This window comes from Psammomys obesus, unplaced genomic scaffold (assembly GCF_907164565.1).
Source record: "Psammomys obesus unplaced genomic scaffold, mPsaObe1.curated_primary_1811, whole genome shotgun sequence".
Classification (NCBI taxonomy): domain Eukaryota; kingdom Metazoa; phylum Chordata; class Mammalia; order Rodentia; family Muridae; genus Psammomys; species Psammomys obesus.
This window is the reverse complement of record NW_026596064.1, coordinates 13236674-13252067: the sequence shown is the minus strand read 5'-3', so window position 1 is coordinate 13252067 and position 15394 is coordinate 13236674. Positions and strand designations below refer to the sequence as shown.

The window sequence follows — 15394 nt, the reverse complement described above, 5'->3', positions numbered from 1 at the left end:
ACATCAGTCGCTGGGCTTGTGGCCAAGAGATGGAAGCTCCCACAACCATGGTGATGTGTCCTTCTGGGAAGAAGAATTTGAAATGGAACCTCTCCTGGCACTTGTGTTCCTCCGATCTTCCTCCTGCACTATTTCTAACAGTTCTCATTTCTCACCAGGCACACTGAGGCGCCCAGAGGGTGATGATAAGCAGGTGTCACAAACACACACACACTATGCCTTCTGCCTTGGGGTCCTCTTCAGCGGGGAACCTCCCTGACTCCAGGATATTCCCAAGGGAGCCAGGGACATGGATTTGGGAATAAAAGATAAGAGACGAAAGTCTGCAGTCGGCAGGGTGGTGTCATCTAGGGCATCTTCCATGTCTGATTCTTACTGGGGTAGACAAGTTGGAGCCAGGTGCTCTGGCAGATCCTGAAGAGCTTCTGCTCAGGGCCTCTGAGAGCAGCTCTGGCCTCTGGAAGGCTCCCACTTCCCAGAACTCAATTGTGACGACATTTCCCCCTTCAGGTTAATTGTTGAGGCCGTATGTTAGGTGACAACTGTTTCTAGAACATCTCCATTGGATTCCTTAGACTCCTGGTGGCTCTGGAATGCTGTGGAAGAGAGGCATTTGAGGTATTTTCCTCCTAAATCTCGCTTGCCTTTCCCTTCATGAAGGTTCTCTTTCATGAAGCCCTGCCTACAGAGCCTCCATATTTTATATTTAACCAGGAAACAGGAGGGAATACAGGCCTCACTCCCGACAAAACTTAACTTCATGCAAACCCTGGCACAGCTGAAGTATGGCTGCAGCTCAGGTCCCTAATGCTGCTTGGGTCTTGGCCTTTTGCTATCCTTGACCCTGACAGATGTGGCACTCAAATGCTCTGCCCCAAGCCTGTCTTCCGTAGCTGTGAACGGAGCCCAGGCCCCAAGTGGGACAGGAGTCAAGATGGTGTGAGAGACCATTGCCACTGTCGCCTCTCTGGACACACACAACGGGGCCTTATTCCACCAGGGAAACTGGCACCCTTTAGTGACCAAAAGAGCCCTATAGTCACCAACACTGAGCCATGGGGAGGTCAAAGGCTGAAACCCTGCCCCGAAGTTTCCAGAATTGTGAGGGGAATGCCTCCACTTTCCTCAAAAACTTAGTTCCCCAGGGCTTGAGAGTGTGCCATGCCCCAAATAACAAGACGGGAGCCTCAGAATCACTCTGTTGGGTCTTATTTACATATGAGGTATTGTGGAAGGTGCCTGTGGCTTGTTTGTACAGAATAAAATATATTTTCTTTATCTCTCCATTCTATGCCCATCCCATCCTTCCCCATCCACCATGCCTTTGTCAAAACACCACCTCAATCCCAGAAGGCTTCACCAGATGATCAAAGAACTCTCCCCAGGTTTAGTGACCTGGTCCCCATCTTTTTTTTTTTTTTTTTCAAATGCTGCACTTTTCCTGGTATACTTTTCAGAAAGGGTCAGAGGTCATCCTTACTTCCAGGTGGACGTGAGGTCAGCCCCAGCCACCGCAGGAGCCTGCACACAGGTTTGGGACGCTAAAGCTGTGGCCCTCACCGGAGTATCTCATCTAGTATACAGTAGTGGTGAGCCCCACTCGCCACCTCACTCTGCCCCATCCTGCCATTTTGATTGGTGCATTTTTTGGTATAACAGGAAGTCATGCTCATGGCATACTCTACGCATGAGAAAGCGGGCAGAAGTGGAGAACACGGGTAAAAATGAAGCCACAGGGCCTCGTAAACCCAAGGATATTCTGGGCAACAAAGTCTCTGTTAAAGTGAGTAAGGTGTTCCGGAACTGGGTCCCTCATCTGTCCCTCCCTGAAGCATCCTGACAGGCAGTTTGGGTGGGTGGGGACTGACTACTTATTAATGGACCGTCCAGTGTGGGGACCAAAGGGGGGGGTAGTTTAGCAGGATTTTTTTTGCATGCAAGGTCAATTTGTTTTTTATTTTTTATTTCTCCTGGCACCTTCAATTTAAGTAAGTACCTCTCTTTTTTCTTTTATGGGTTAAGCAGATGTTTTACAGCAAAATGATCTGCAGCATTCTTTCCTTAGAAATGCAAGGCGCTTGGTTCATAGTAAACTCCTCAAAGGTACCCACTCAGTAGCCTAGGTTTGGGAACACAGTCAGGTCAAAGGGATTACCCTCCAAACCCCTGGTCTCGTGAAAGCAGAGGTTTGGCACGTAAGGTCCATTGTGTCCATAGTAAAGTTTCATTTCTTTTCCCCAGAGTTCACACATCACCATTTAAGCAATCCCTTTACGTTCCCGCTGTGCACGAGAAGACTAGGGAGGCACGTCAGTGAGGCCTTGGTTGGCTTCTAAATTACCTGTTACCTCACTAACCATGAGCTTGGCGGAGCCTTCCTTCGTTTCTTCCATCTAGAAACAATGTGCCTGGGATCTGCCTTGCTAGGTGACCCCTTCTGAAATGCTTTGCCTTGGCACAGTGAAAAAAAAAAATTACACGTTGATGTTCTCTTGGGAGCCTTGCCTTCCCAAGCAAAGACCAACCAAAAAACTCCTCAAGATCCTTTTGGGGAAAAGAAATTGGGAAGCTCAGCCTCGCCAAAGTGGACAGTTTAATGCCAGCACTCATGCCTCATCCGGTCAGCTTCCATTGCTCTTCCTGGTGTGAGAAGCAGGCGTCCACGGTCCCTGCGAAGCATGCTGCTGCCATGACAACCCGCGCCCCACCTGAAGTTTCTCTGCCCATGCCCATGCTTCTCTGATATTCTCCTCCCTCTAGCCAGACTGCCGTGTTCTAACTGTGTTCTCTTTCTTCCCCCTTCTTCATGCTGCCAACCAAGGAGACCAACAGTTCCGAGGAGTCAGAGTGTGATGATCTTGACCCTAATACTAGTATGGAGGTAGAAGCAGCTCTGTTGTCCTATTTCCTACAATGATTGTCTTTTCTAGTGGGCTCGGTGACCGTGACCTTGCTAGAGTCCAGGGTGGATCATGCTTCTCTAGCATCAGGGTGTCCCATCCTAACTAAAGCAAAACAAAACAAAAGCTAAAGTCACCTTTATCTGGGTAGGGAACTCTACTTTGGTATCTTTAAAAAACAAAACAAAACTTGTGCTTTTTCTCTTGAATGCTTGCTTAATATTTCCTTCCTTGGAAGGTTTGGCTTTATGTCAAGAATCGTCAACTTTATTATTCGAAAGGCAGAATACTCTTGTCATAGAAAACAGCTGTAATCAGTAGTTGGTTCACAGCTGAAGGAGAAGAGCCACCCCGTGGTTTTGTTTGGTTTACTTTTGTTTTGTTTTGTTTCACCTTATAGTTTTCTCTGCTCTCTCCCCTTTCCCCCTCTGCCCCTTTCACTTCATCTTGCTCTTCTGGGCTCTGGTTCTTCAGTGCTCAATGGTTTTTCTGGATGACCTGGCTCCTAGTTACTCTAGGTGGCTGGTTAAGAGCAAAGTTAAGAGAGGATTAGCTCAGGCCTTCCTTCGCCCACTCCCAGAGCCAGTGGCTCTGGGTACTGTATGCCAGCCTGACAGCCTCTCTCCCAGAACTATGGCGGACCTTCCCCCCCCCCCCCCAGGGTTTGCATGAGTGTGGGAGTTGGACTAGAACCCTGCCATCTTGACCATCCGTTGTCAAGTCTGTAACTAGAGAAACATGGCCCCTACATGGTTTCCATGTAGGGGAGTGTCAGTAAGCATGAGCTAGCTTGCCTTGAATTTTAGACTTTCAGAGCAGATGGAAATGTCTTTTTCCAAATCTGCGTCCCATCCCTAGCAATAGATTTTAAAAAAAATGCAGATTTCCTCTAATGCAAAATAATTTCTTTAATTTTTAAATGTATTTTTGGCTATTTTATACATGTATGGAATGTACTTTTTATCACATCTATTCCCCCCCCATTATTCTTAGCCCCTCCCTCCCCACTCCCTCCAAATCCCTTTCTTCCCAACAATTTGCCTTCCCCCTTTCACAGGTTTTGTTTTATTCTTAAATACCCACAGAGTTTAGTTAGGTTCCTCACATGAGCACAGGCAACTTATCAGTGACTGAAGAAAAAAGGACAGCCCCCACCCCCACCCCAGCAACGGCAACAGCTTCTCAGCTAGGGGTGGGGCCCCATATGTCCCTCCTCTCTTCCTGATGTAGTCTTGTCAGGCCCAGTCTTGTGCAGATAACATCTGTGAGTTCATGGATACAACAGTCATATCGAGTCCCCTGCATCCACCAGAGTCCTCCTCCATCGGAGTCCTCCAGATCTTACATTCTCCCTGTCCCCTATTCTGAGATGTCCCCAGGGCCTTTGGGTGGGGATGATAGTGTGATGAACGAGTCTCATTTAGGGCTGAGCGCTCAGGTAGCCACTTGTTCTCGGCACTTCCATCATTTGTGAATCTAGGCACCAGCCACTACCTACTGCAAAAAAGAAGCTTCTCTGTCGGGTGTTGGTGGCACATGCCTTTAATCCCAGGCAGGTGGATCTCTGTGAGTGTGAAGCCAGCCTGGTCTACAGAGCCAGTTCCAGGATAGCCAGGGCTATTACACACGCATGTGCACACACACACACACACACACACACACACACACACACACACACGTCTGAAAAAGAAAAAGGAGGAGGAAGACAAAAAAGAACAAGAACAGCGAGAAGAAGCAGCGTCCCTGACCAAGACTGAGAGTAGTGCTGATCTATGGCTGCAAACACAAATATTTAGAAGACAATCTGACAACATGTCCATTTAGCATAACAGGAGTAGGTTCCCCTTAAGCCCTTCCCTATGTGTATCCTTAAGCTAGGAAGCTTTTTAATGTTATTGTTATTATTATTTGGCATAATCTCTAAGAAGTCCACCACCAAGACCTCACGAGCGGCCACGTGGCCTAGGAGGAGGTAGGTAAGTCAGCTGTGGAAGAAGCCAGCTGAACTGAACTGAGCCAGGAGGCTAGTGGTTGAAAATGGGAGCTCTGCCAGAATAACAGTCCCCTGTGGGTGTGGGTTCTGCTGCAGAGCCGAGTCTGGCAGGTGTGGGTCAGGAGAGCGTTCTGCTGCAGCAGGAAGTGGTGATGGCAGGAGCATCCTGACTCTGCTTTCATTGCATCTCATAGGACAGGCACCTGCGTGCTCGGGTCCCACACGTATCCATGTATAGAGACCGGTGGCACGTTATCACCGTGCCTAGATGTTGCCGGCATGTGCTGAAGGAGTCGGCTGCAAGTGGAAGGCCAGACTGAGGGGAGGGGCCAGGTATCTGTGTTCGGAGGCAGGGTAGGGAGAGAAGAGTGACATTCCCGAGCTGTGAAAGAAGAGAGGAATAGAGGGATGTGCAAATTGTCATCCACTGAGAATGTTAAGTGGTCAGTTGCTACATCCTAAGTACATGCATTTGCTCATTCAAGAATAACACACACACATACACACCTTAGCTCTGCTTTCCAGTAAACCCATTTTTAAGGTTCTTGAGGGTCAAAGCTGAGGAGCCTTTTTGTGAACTGGATGAAAGGCCCCTGAGAGGTGCTACTGGCTAGCCAAGCAAAGACATCAGGGTGTCCTCCATGACAGAAGAAAGCCCCAAAGTGTGCTGCTACATGCACAGAAAGTGCAGTGATTGTGGCTCAAAGCTTCCTGTAGGTGGAAAGTTTAGTTAACCCAAGCCCTCGAGGAGGGGATGAGGTTGGAAGCTGTGACTGTGCCGGCTACCCCAGGGTACCCCAGGGTAGCTGCCCCCACAGCCGCTGCCATTCCACTCTGGCCCTCCCAAGTGTCCAGGAGCTCTTCCGGATGTGCCCTCATCCTGGTGGTAGCTGTCATCTGTGATGCTGGCTTAGTAACTTCAAATACCAAGAGCAAACAGGATCTTTGAACCTCAAGCTGCTAAACGTGGGGGATATGAAAAGAGAACTTTAATGCAGGAAATTGCATTAAATGGTAGAAGAAAATGGCTGGTAGTGCGTTCTGAAGACCAGTCAAAATCCAGATGGCTGCGCCTCCTCTGAAAGGCCTTTCGCTGCTAAGGTGGTAGTTTGGAGACTATTCCCAAAGCTGCCCAGGTCCAGCCTCACCCCTGTCTTCTGGAAGAGTCTTCTGTGCTCATGGTGAGCAGAACAGCAGCCCCCTCTAGTCCTATACTCAGCCTCTGTTCTGGGACCCCAAAACCTGGCACTGTATACCCAGGTGCTTGCTTCATTCCTGGACTCCAAATGGGAAAGCCCTGCCCGGCTGACCAGCCACCCTTGACCTGACGGCAGCATGTTCATCCCGGGCACATTGTAAACAGATTCATCCGCCTCCATGAGAATGATGTCACCACCACATCCTCTACCTTCTGTCGACTGGGGACTGTGTTCCTTTAAGGGACAGTTTCCTGGGGTCTCTACCCCAGATGTGTCCTATCCGGGCATACCTTTGTCTTGCCACAGTCCTTTAAGAAGACATAGGTTGTCCTTGAAAGCAGTTTAAGAGGAGAGGAAAGCACACTGGTTCCTCATATTAAACAGCCAATGACGTTAAGGGAGGCTGTTGGCACTGCTACTCACAGCCTTTCCCCCCACTGTCAACCAATGCTTGTGGATATTCTCACCCATACTCCCGGGTCTGCAGGCTGTACCACCAGCCAGAGCAAGACTGGCACAAGGTCCCTGCATCCCGTCTCAGCCTGGCCATCTCACCACATGCGGGGCTGTTTTAAAAGTGAATGCCTGCAGTTCAGCTTTTCCTTGCACTCTTGGAGGGAGGGACTAAATGGGGACATTGTGTGTGAAAGAAATTTACATGTAAAAAAAAAAAAATCCAAATGGGGATAAAAATGAAACACTAGGATCAGCTGGGAACAGCTCTTCTAGGCTTTAGAGCCACATGGCTGCCTGCCAGAATATTCAGTCACATGACAGCCCCCATGACTACAAGTGACACTCCAGGCTAGAGCTGGGGCTTGAGCGCGCAGGCCCAGTAGCTGTGGCCTGTCTCTAAGAAATGTGCCTCTTTTTCTGGCCTGGGCTAGCTTTCCCGTAGGACTCAGGCTGCTGCTAGGAGGCTCTTACAACCATGCCACCTCTAAAAAGCTGGGATTGGGGGGTGGGATCATTCTTGGGTTTTCACAGCTCTTCAACCCCGCATCACCACCTGCCCAGATCACTCAATGAGGCTGAAAAGTCTGAACCAGTTTCCAGACTTGGATCTCTATCTCCAAAGATCAGAATTCTCAGCCCGGCACTTACCTCAAACCAAATTAATTTCGAGCATTTTAACTTCCCTAATAAAGCTCCATTGCCCTCTTAGCTGAGGTCAAGCCGTCATCGAGAAAGTCTCCCCTACCCCTGCGTACTTTGCCCTCCTTCAGCTGCCAGCACCCAGCTACACAGCTTGGGGACAGCGTCCTAGAGAAGGGCTCCGGAGGCACCAGGGCAAGACGCATGAAAAAAGGAGGCTAGCTGGGGAGAATATTTCTAATCAGGGTGGAAATACCATTTTCAGCAGAGCCTTGGGAGCCTGTGCTTTTGTTTGCTGCTTTTACCACTACAAGGCACAGAACATAACTAAGCCTCCTCGCTACTGGAAGAGAGGAGTTCAGTGACAGGAAATACCTTCCCAGCTCACAGTCATCACCGCCCTTCATTTCTGGAACCTTGCCATAATCTCAAACATGCTGCATGCCCCCCTCTCCTCCCATCTCTCCGGCTCTTTTACTTTTAAGAACAGGGAGTTGAAGTACGGGTGGGGGGGGGGGGGAGTTTATTCTTGGGCCTGGAGAGATGGCTCAGTGGTTCAGAGTACTTGTTGCTCATCCAGGAGATCTGGGTTTGGTAGCCCTCAACCATCCATAAGCCCAATTCTAAGGGATCAGATGGCCTCTTCTGACCTTGATCTATGGGCACCAGGCAGGCATTGTGGCACGCACGCACACAGGCAAACACCTGCATACAAAACAAGTTTATAGTCTGTTAACTTTCAGTTCAGTCAGTAAAGTGCCTGCCATGCAAGCATGAGGATTTTTGATTGGCAGCATCCATGTGAAAAGTTGGGACACAGTGCCATCCGTCAGTGATCCTGGAGCTGAGAGGACAGACAAGAGCTGTGGCTTTGCTGGCCAGCCAGCTGAGCTGAATCAGTTCAGTGAGAGACCCGGTGTCAGAAATAAGGTGGAGAAAGACACTCAGATCTGACCTCTGACCTCACATGACCACACTTGCCTGCTCGTGACCATGTATACACATACATATTGATTTTAAAAAGGAGAAGAAAACTAGAAGGTGCCCTGAGGCGGTTGCTCAGTTTCCCTGGCCATTATTCCCCCATCTCACACAATCCTGTGGCAGCTTAGAGCATTACCCTTTCCAGGTTGGTTTTAATCTAAAACACAGGTCCCGGGAACTGGGAGGGCCTACCTTCTTTTGCCAGTTGCCCTGTATGGATGTACTGTTCTTTGCACCAGTCCTGGCCTCTTCGAGGCTGAAATAAGAATGGAAACAGAAGCCACACAAAGGCAATCGGGAAACCTGGACTTTGGATACTGGCGGCTGTGTGACCTTGGGCCAGTGAGCTTTCCTGAACTCTGGGTTTCTCTGCAGGCAGCATACACATACACATACCCTGCCCTGGTGTGCAGGCCTTTGAACACCGTGTAGATCTAAGGGGTAATGTCAGGGGACTTGGCTCTGAGCCGCGTCTGCCTCCCAAGGCATTAAGACCATGACAACCGGAAGAGGTCCTGTCTGCTCTGGAGTAGCAGTAGAAATGGCCACTGAAGTGACCACTCTCCGTTCTGTGAACGGTGAGCGTTCGGAGCCGGCACATCTTTTCTTGCCCAAACACAATCCCGGGTCCCAGGTGCCCCAGCCTCAAAGAGCCAGCCTGTCGCTCTCCCCTCGTCCCAGATTCAGGGCTTCAAAATAACCTGGCCACACAGATGAAACTTCCACCCCAGCCCAGTCAGGCGCCTGACCTCCTGGCATTGCCAGTATGTTTCCGCTGAGGCCTGTTTTTGTATTTTAATAACAGAATTAACGAAAAGAACCCTTTAAAGAAAAAGAAAGTGAAGCATCACATTCCTCTCGTTTTGACAAAACGTTTGCTTTGTAATGCATCTGATGGGTTTGGCAACCAGACACTGCGCTTCTGCCCAGATTTGTTCTGATTCCCTATAAGGGCGGGTAGACGGTCCGCCACCAAAGAAAGGACCTTAGCTGAAGCAGGCTGGCCCTCCGTCTGTACTCTGACCAGCAGGGAGGGCACAGTTGCTTACCTGTGTTAGTTTTGTCAGTGACCAGGGTTCCAAGAAAAATGATTGTAAAGGGAGGAGTCGCTTTGCCTCACAGCTCCCGGGGTTCCTGTCATTGTTCCCAGAGCCCTGGTGCTCCAGGATAGAGATGAGGCTGAAGCTGGTAGTGGCAGGAGTGTGTGGAAATGCCCTCCCAGATTCAGCTAGAGTTGTGCCTTACAAATCTCCTAGGTACATCTCAATCCAAGTTATTAACAATCACCTCTCAGCTGGACTCGGCGGCACACCCCTGTAATCCCAGCACTCAGGTGGCAGAGGCAGGCAGATCTCTGTGAGTTCAAGGCCAGCCTGGTCTACAGAGGGAGTCCCAGGACAGCCAGGGCTGTTACACAAAGAAGCCCTGTCTCTAAAACAAACAAAAATAAAACAAGCAAAACCTTTACTGCCTCTCCTAGAAAAAGCAGGTTCAGAGAGGTCAAGGTCACACAGACAATGAAAAAGCAGGTCTTGTACTGACCAGTGTCCTCAGCTCGATCTGCATCCAGCAGGAAGTCTGAATGCAGAGGCTCAGGCCCTGCCTTGTTGCACATCAGCTTGTAGGAGGACGACGTCTTCTTCTATGACTTTTTTAATCCCTTGACTACTTGGGTAATTGCTGGTCTTTGGGCACACCCTTTCCCAGTGAGTGACTCAGGGGCACAGTCACTGTAGCCACAAAAGTAAGTCGATCTGCTATCAGTTGGAAGTGTCTGAATTGGTTTCTGGGGTACTCTTAGTCATGTGTGTCCTGAAGCACGTCGCTCCAGCCTGAAGGCCTGGCCCAGATCATTATATGCTGTACGCTGAGGAGCATGCCGGTGCCATTGACCTAGGAGTCTCCTGGGAGAGTGTTTCACTAGATGAGACGAAGCCACCACTCCCATTTACACACACATTCACAGGCTACCAAAGTTCACCCGCAGCTCAGCCTGCGTTCCTCAATGGCTCCCAAAGCAAATCTCAAGGGGGAAAAAAATCAAGGAATCAATAGCGCATAGACGAAGTTCTCCAACCACAAGATAATTTATAAAAAATAAAAAAATAAAAGATTTGGTGGGAGCTGGAGAGTCAGGTAGGGGAGTTTGAACCTAAAGAGGCAGCTCTGGCCTTCTTGGTCAACTACGTTCACATGCATTTCACACACACTCACACACACACACACACTTAAAATAATGATAGAAATCTTTTTTAAAAAATGACTTGAAGCTAGGTCGTGGTGCACACCTTTAGTCCCAGCCCTCAGAAGGCAGAGGCAGCAGATCTCTGAGTTGGGGCCTAGCCTGGTCTACAGAGTGAGTTCCAGGACAGCCAGGGCTTCACAGAGAAACCCTGTCTCATTAAAAGGAGGAGGAGGAAGAGGAGGAAAAGAAAGAAGAAATTGGAGAACTGTCTGATGTAGTCAGATTGGAATAAGGAATAGTTAGATCTTTAAGTCAGAAATCATACCCAACCCTAGGACCGCTTGCACAAGAAAGGTTTTAGGACGATTTTCTTTTATGCTGAGTTAGAACCCAGGACCATACACACGCAAGGCAAGCGCTCTACCACTGTGCCGTATCCTCAACCCAGAAAATACCGTCTTTTTACTTTGTGTTCACTCTCTCACTGAACATTATCTGGCATCGCTTTCCTCCCCTGCATCCAGAGTCACAGGAAGCACCAGGGTTGGACATGTACAGTAAGATTTTGTTTCCCTCAAGGTACCTCGGAGACGGTTCGGACAGGACATTCCGTTTGAGCTTCTTTCTGCCTCCATCTTTGTCCCATTAGCATCCTTCATTTGCAGTTTGGAATGGTGCTTTGTGATTGGGTGATGCACAATTCAGAGAAAAACGAGGTCAGGTCATTTTCAGTTGACAACTGGTTTTCCGGACAGAATTCCACCCTCTTTCTTGGAGTCCGACACTTGCGCGTTAACTTGCAAGGAAAAAAAAAAAAAGGCTCCTGATCTCTTCAAGCACAGCGTGTTATTCAACACAGGTTGATTTTACCTATAATGTTTCCCCTGAAGTCGCTGCTGTCCCCTTTTGAAGAAAGATCCAGAAGGAAGGACCTAAGTTGCTGTCTGTGGCGATTCACTCTTATGGCCTCAGGAAACCCTGTCACCTACTGCCCTCTGCTGTTCAAATAAAACCAGGTTCCCCAGCTGTCCGTCCCTGCCCCTGCCCTCCCCACCCCCAGACTTTACCCAGCTCTCTCCCCACCCTTCCCCCCTCTTCTCTCTCAGAGTGAGACCATGTGCATTTTGTATGAGCAACCAACGTCATGTTTCCTCCACAAACACTTCTTTTTTCACATTCTAGTTCACGCCCATCACTTCATGCTGACTGCCTACCTTTTTAGGGGACATTCAAATTCAAGAAATACCTGAGACTTGTGATTACTACCTCAGGTCTTTGCAGGTACCAACAATGGCCACTAGACAAGACCGCCAGGAGACCCAAATTCCAGTGATTGAGTGACCCCAGTCAATCTGATTCAACAATTTTTTTTTGACCTGTTGTACCAAAGATGCTGTGTGAAACACGGTGATTGATGTAAAACACATAAGGGTTACCATCAGCTGAGGGTACCACAAGGCTGGAGAGCAGATGCAATTCGGATAAGATCCCATGATGCATGGCAGCTCGTGACCAGAGGCCCCGAGGCACCAGCCTCTGAAAGAACAAAGAAGAAGAAGACCACCATTGGCTGAACCACAGACTTGGACCAACCAGTGGGATTGCCAACGAAGTCACGTGTCCAATTTATAGAAAATGAAAAGCACTCCAGTTTCTTGGGAAGATGTGTTCTTATCTTACCTCCCCTCACTTTGAATCCCACCCCCCACCCCTCCAAAAAAAAAAGGTCAATGCTTTGACAAATACAGAACACCACATGCCAAATTTTGGGTCCAATTTGGAGGCAATATGAATGAAGACAACATGGTCCTTGTCCTCGTGAGCCTGGGAGCTGCAGAGATCCATAGACAGCTACATTCCTAAGGAGGCCACAGTCGGGGAGAGCAGTGTCATGGCCGTCTCCTGTCCATACTTGGATTTGTTTCCAGCAGAATGAAGAAAAGAGTCTTCTGTGGCTATGCTCCACAGCCCCAGCTGGCGAAAGCATTGGTGTGGCTCTTGCTCAGGTTCTTGGTCGCTGCTGAAAAGTTTAGAGAGGACTGGAAAGACACAGGGCCGAGGCCGTGCAGCCGAGCAGATGGGCCTTTGACATCAATGACCAAGTGCAGCAATGCCTTCCCTGAGCTCCTCCCGCTGCAGTCCACACAGTGATGGACAGGGTACTGAGCTGAATCAGAGACACACCCCCCCATGGCCGGCCCTCTGCAGGGCTTTACACATCACTTCCCTGTCCCATTGAGTCGTGTATACCAATTAGATGATGCTGCCCAGATCAGTGCTGTTATCAGCATGGCTGGCAACACCTGCTCTCCTCCCTGGGCCAGCCAAAAGGCAAAGCAATGAAGCTGGGTGGCTTCCCCGGGTCTTTCCGGGTGAAGAACCTGCCACTGAGCCTCTCCTCAGCATTCCCACTACACCCTAGCTAGGAATATTCATCTCTTAAACAGAGCGTGTATTCAACAGCACACCTGATACAGTTACATTTCCGTGATGAGAAAGAAGGACAAGAAAGATTCTCTATGCAGCCATCTGGGATGTAGTCTCTCATAGGCTTTGGAAGCCTCACTTCAACTTTTCCTACTAGGACCTGAGAATGCAGCTCAGCGGTGGGGTGCTTGCTTAGCACACAAAAGTCCTGGGTTTTATACCTCGCACCTCAAGTGTATGTGAAATACGTTGACCCGTCACTTGTTCCATTGTCTCCTCTGTAAGAGCCCTGGCAGGGACTCCATAGCCTCCTCTGTTGGGAATCACCATCATGGTGGGAAGTACAGGCCACCAAACAGTCTGTTCGGCAGCATTCCCAGGTTCTTTCTCCCCTAGAGTCCTGACTGAGTCGGGGGATGGGATGGAGCAGGGTCTAAAGCTCTGTTGCCTGTTGAGGGCTGGTCCTTCCCATCCACTAAATGGAGAATGCAAATGTCACTGAGTGACGCCTTCCGATGGCAAGGCACCTGCTTACCTTCCTTGTTGGTGTTACAGTCTCCAACTTACAGATGAAACTGAGTCCCAGGTTATTTAAGGATAGTAGCCACGTCCAGAGGGGATGTCTGTTCAGGACCTCATCGGTACACACCTCGCGCTGCTAAGAACCACCGTTCCCACAGGCTATGCCCTGTTGTTTTAAAATCATTTTCCAAAGTTTGATTTCCATCTGTTTGCAAACAGGCTCTAATCACATATTAGACATTTACCCAGGACTAGTTATTTTACATATCTTTTGATCCTGATTTGAGATCGTACTTATGAACCTAAGATCCTGGGAGAAATGAAATGAGGTGAAAACATTGATTCGCCAACATGTGGCAAATCCTGGGGGATGGTCCTGAGGTACAGAGAATAACAAGCGGTTCCTGCCCTGAAGAGGTGAGGTCCGCCTTCATCTTTCCTTCCAAAATACTGCGACAGTGAAATGCATTGACTGCAGAAGATTTGGAAAGTCCATATAAGAAAGAAAAGCTGAGTAGTGGCTCACCCCTTTAATCCCAATCCTCTGGAGACAGCCGGCAGGCAGAGCTCTGTAAGTTCAAGGCCAGCCTGGTCTACAGAGCAAGTTCCAGGACAGCCAGGGCTACACAAAGAGAATTGAAAACAAAATAGAGAGAGAGAGAGAGAGAAAGAAAGGAAGGAGGGAAGGAAGGAAGGAAGGAAGGAAGGAAGGAAGGAAGGAAGGAAGGAAGGAAGGAAGGAAGGAAGGAAGGAAACTGGAAAAGTCACCTAAACATTATATACTGTTTCATAAATAGAGAGAGTAGAGCTCATGTCTTCATATTTCTGTGTCCACAAACCTCGCACACATCAGCCAGTGTTTCGGAGTAGGAAGAAAAGCCTCCTGTAAGCTCAGGTCTGAGTAGCCACCATCAATATCTGGAAATCCTCTTAGCCTCTTTTCAGTGTCTGCCAAATAACTGACCCAGACAGGGCTCACCTACCTTACCTAGACCAGGCCCATTAGTGTGTGACCTCTTTTGCGCCCCCTGCTGGTACCACGGCACTGCTGTGGTAGTTAATTGCACTGAGCTAAGTCTTCCATCTTTCCCTCCTCCACCTTGGGCCAGAATATTTTCACACAGAGAGGTCTCTTAAGTATAAGACTTAATAGCTTTTATTTGCCGCATCCTTCCACGTGCCACAGGAGGCCAGCAGTTTGGAGATCACTTGTCTTGCACAGACAGCATCATCCACCAGTGGTCCTTCAACCAGGCCGCCTGGGGCTTTAAAAATGGACTGTTGTGGGCAGGAAGGGGGAGGGGGGTCGTAGTGGCTCACAACATTAATCCCAGTACTGGGAAGGCAGACTCAGGAGAGTCTTTGTGAGTTCGAGGCCAGCTTGGTCTACAGAGTGTGTTCCAGGACAGCCAGGGCTACACAGAGAAACCCTGTCTCGGAAAACAAAAACAAAGAAAAAAAAAAAAAGAAAGTACTGTTCCTCCTAGCTCCCAGGACCAACAGATTAGCACATCTTTTAGTTCTCCTCAGAGCGGCTTCTTTGTGAAGTGGACAGTTAAAACAGAGGCCCACAGCTGGTTCTGAGCATGGCTAACTGTGGAGTGCTCAACCCTAAATGAGAAGTCTTATCACAGCCCCCCCCCCCCAGAGGGAACGCTGAAGACAGAAAGGTTAGGAGAGCCAATGGCTGAGGACGATGACCATCAAAAAGTGTCTTCACAGCAGCACTGGTTCCCTGGACAAGACTGAGCCAGTCGAAAAGCTAACCTAGATTAGAGGAGACACCCATCCCTAGCCGAGGAGCTTTGGCAGCTGAGGGGGTCTGGAGTAGGGACAGTTGGCGTTCCTCAGGAAAATGGCTCCTACAGGCGGCCTGTGCTCCGGTGGGAGGCCCTGAAACAGCCCCCTGCACATGGACAACACTGATTGGCCTCGGTGACCTATGAGAGGACATGAAGTTGGGAGGGGGAGACGGCAGAGAGTTCTGGAAGGAGCTGGAGAGGGGGCGGGTGATAGGATCAGAATACATGGTGTATACGTATGCAGACCTCAAAGAATGGATACATTTTGTGTGTGTGTGTGTGTGTGT

General features: G+C 49.2%; 1 protein-coding gene across 7 annotated transcripts in view; it reads left to right on the top strand.

Annotated features, from left to right (window-relative positions):
• Positions 1-15394, top strand: part of Kalrn (kalirin RhoGEF kinase) — a 575471-nt gene that overhangs the window by 542941 nt on the left and 17136 nt on the right. For all 7 annotated transcript variants that reach the window (XM_055624991.1, XM_055624990.1, XM_055625009.1 and 4 more), the window contains 2 exons: positions 1660-1783; positions 2822-2881. In XM_055624991.1, coding sequence (XP_055480966.1) covers positions 1660-1783; positions 2822-2881 — 184 coding nt within the window. The remainder of the gene's footprint in view (positions 1-1659; positions 1784-2821; positions 2882-15394) is intronic.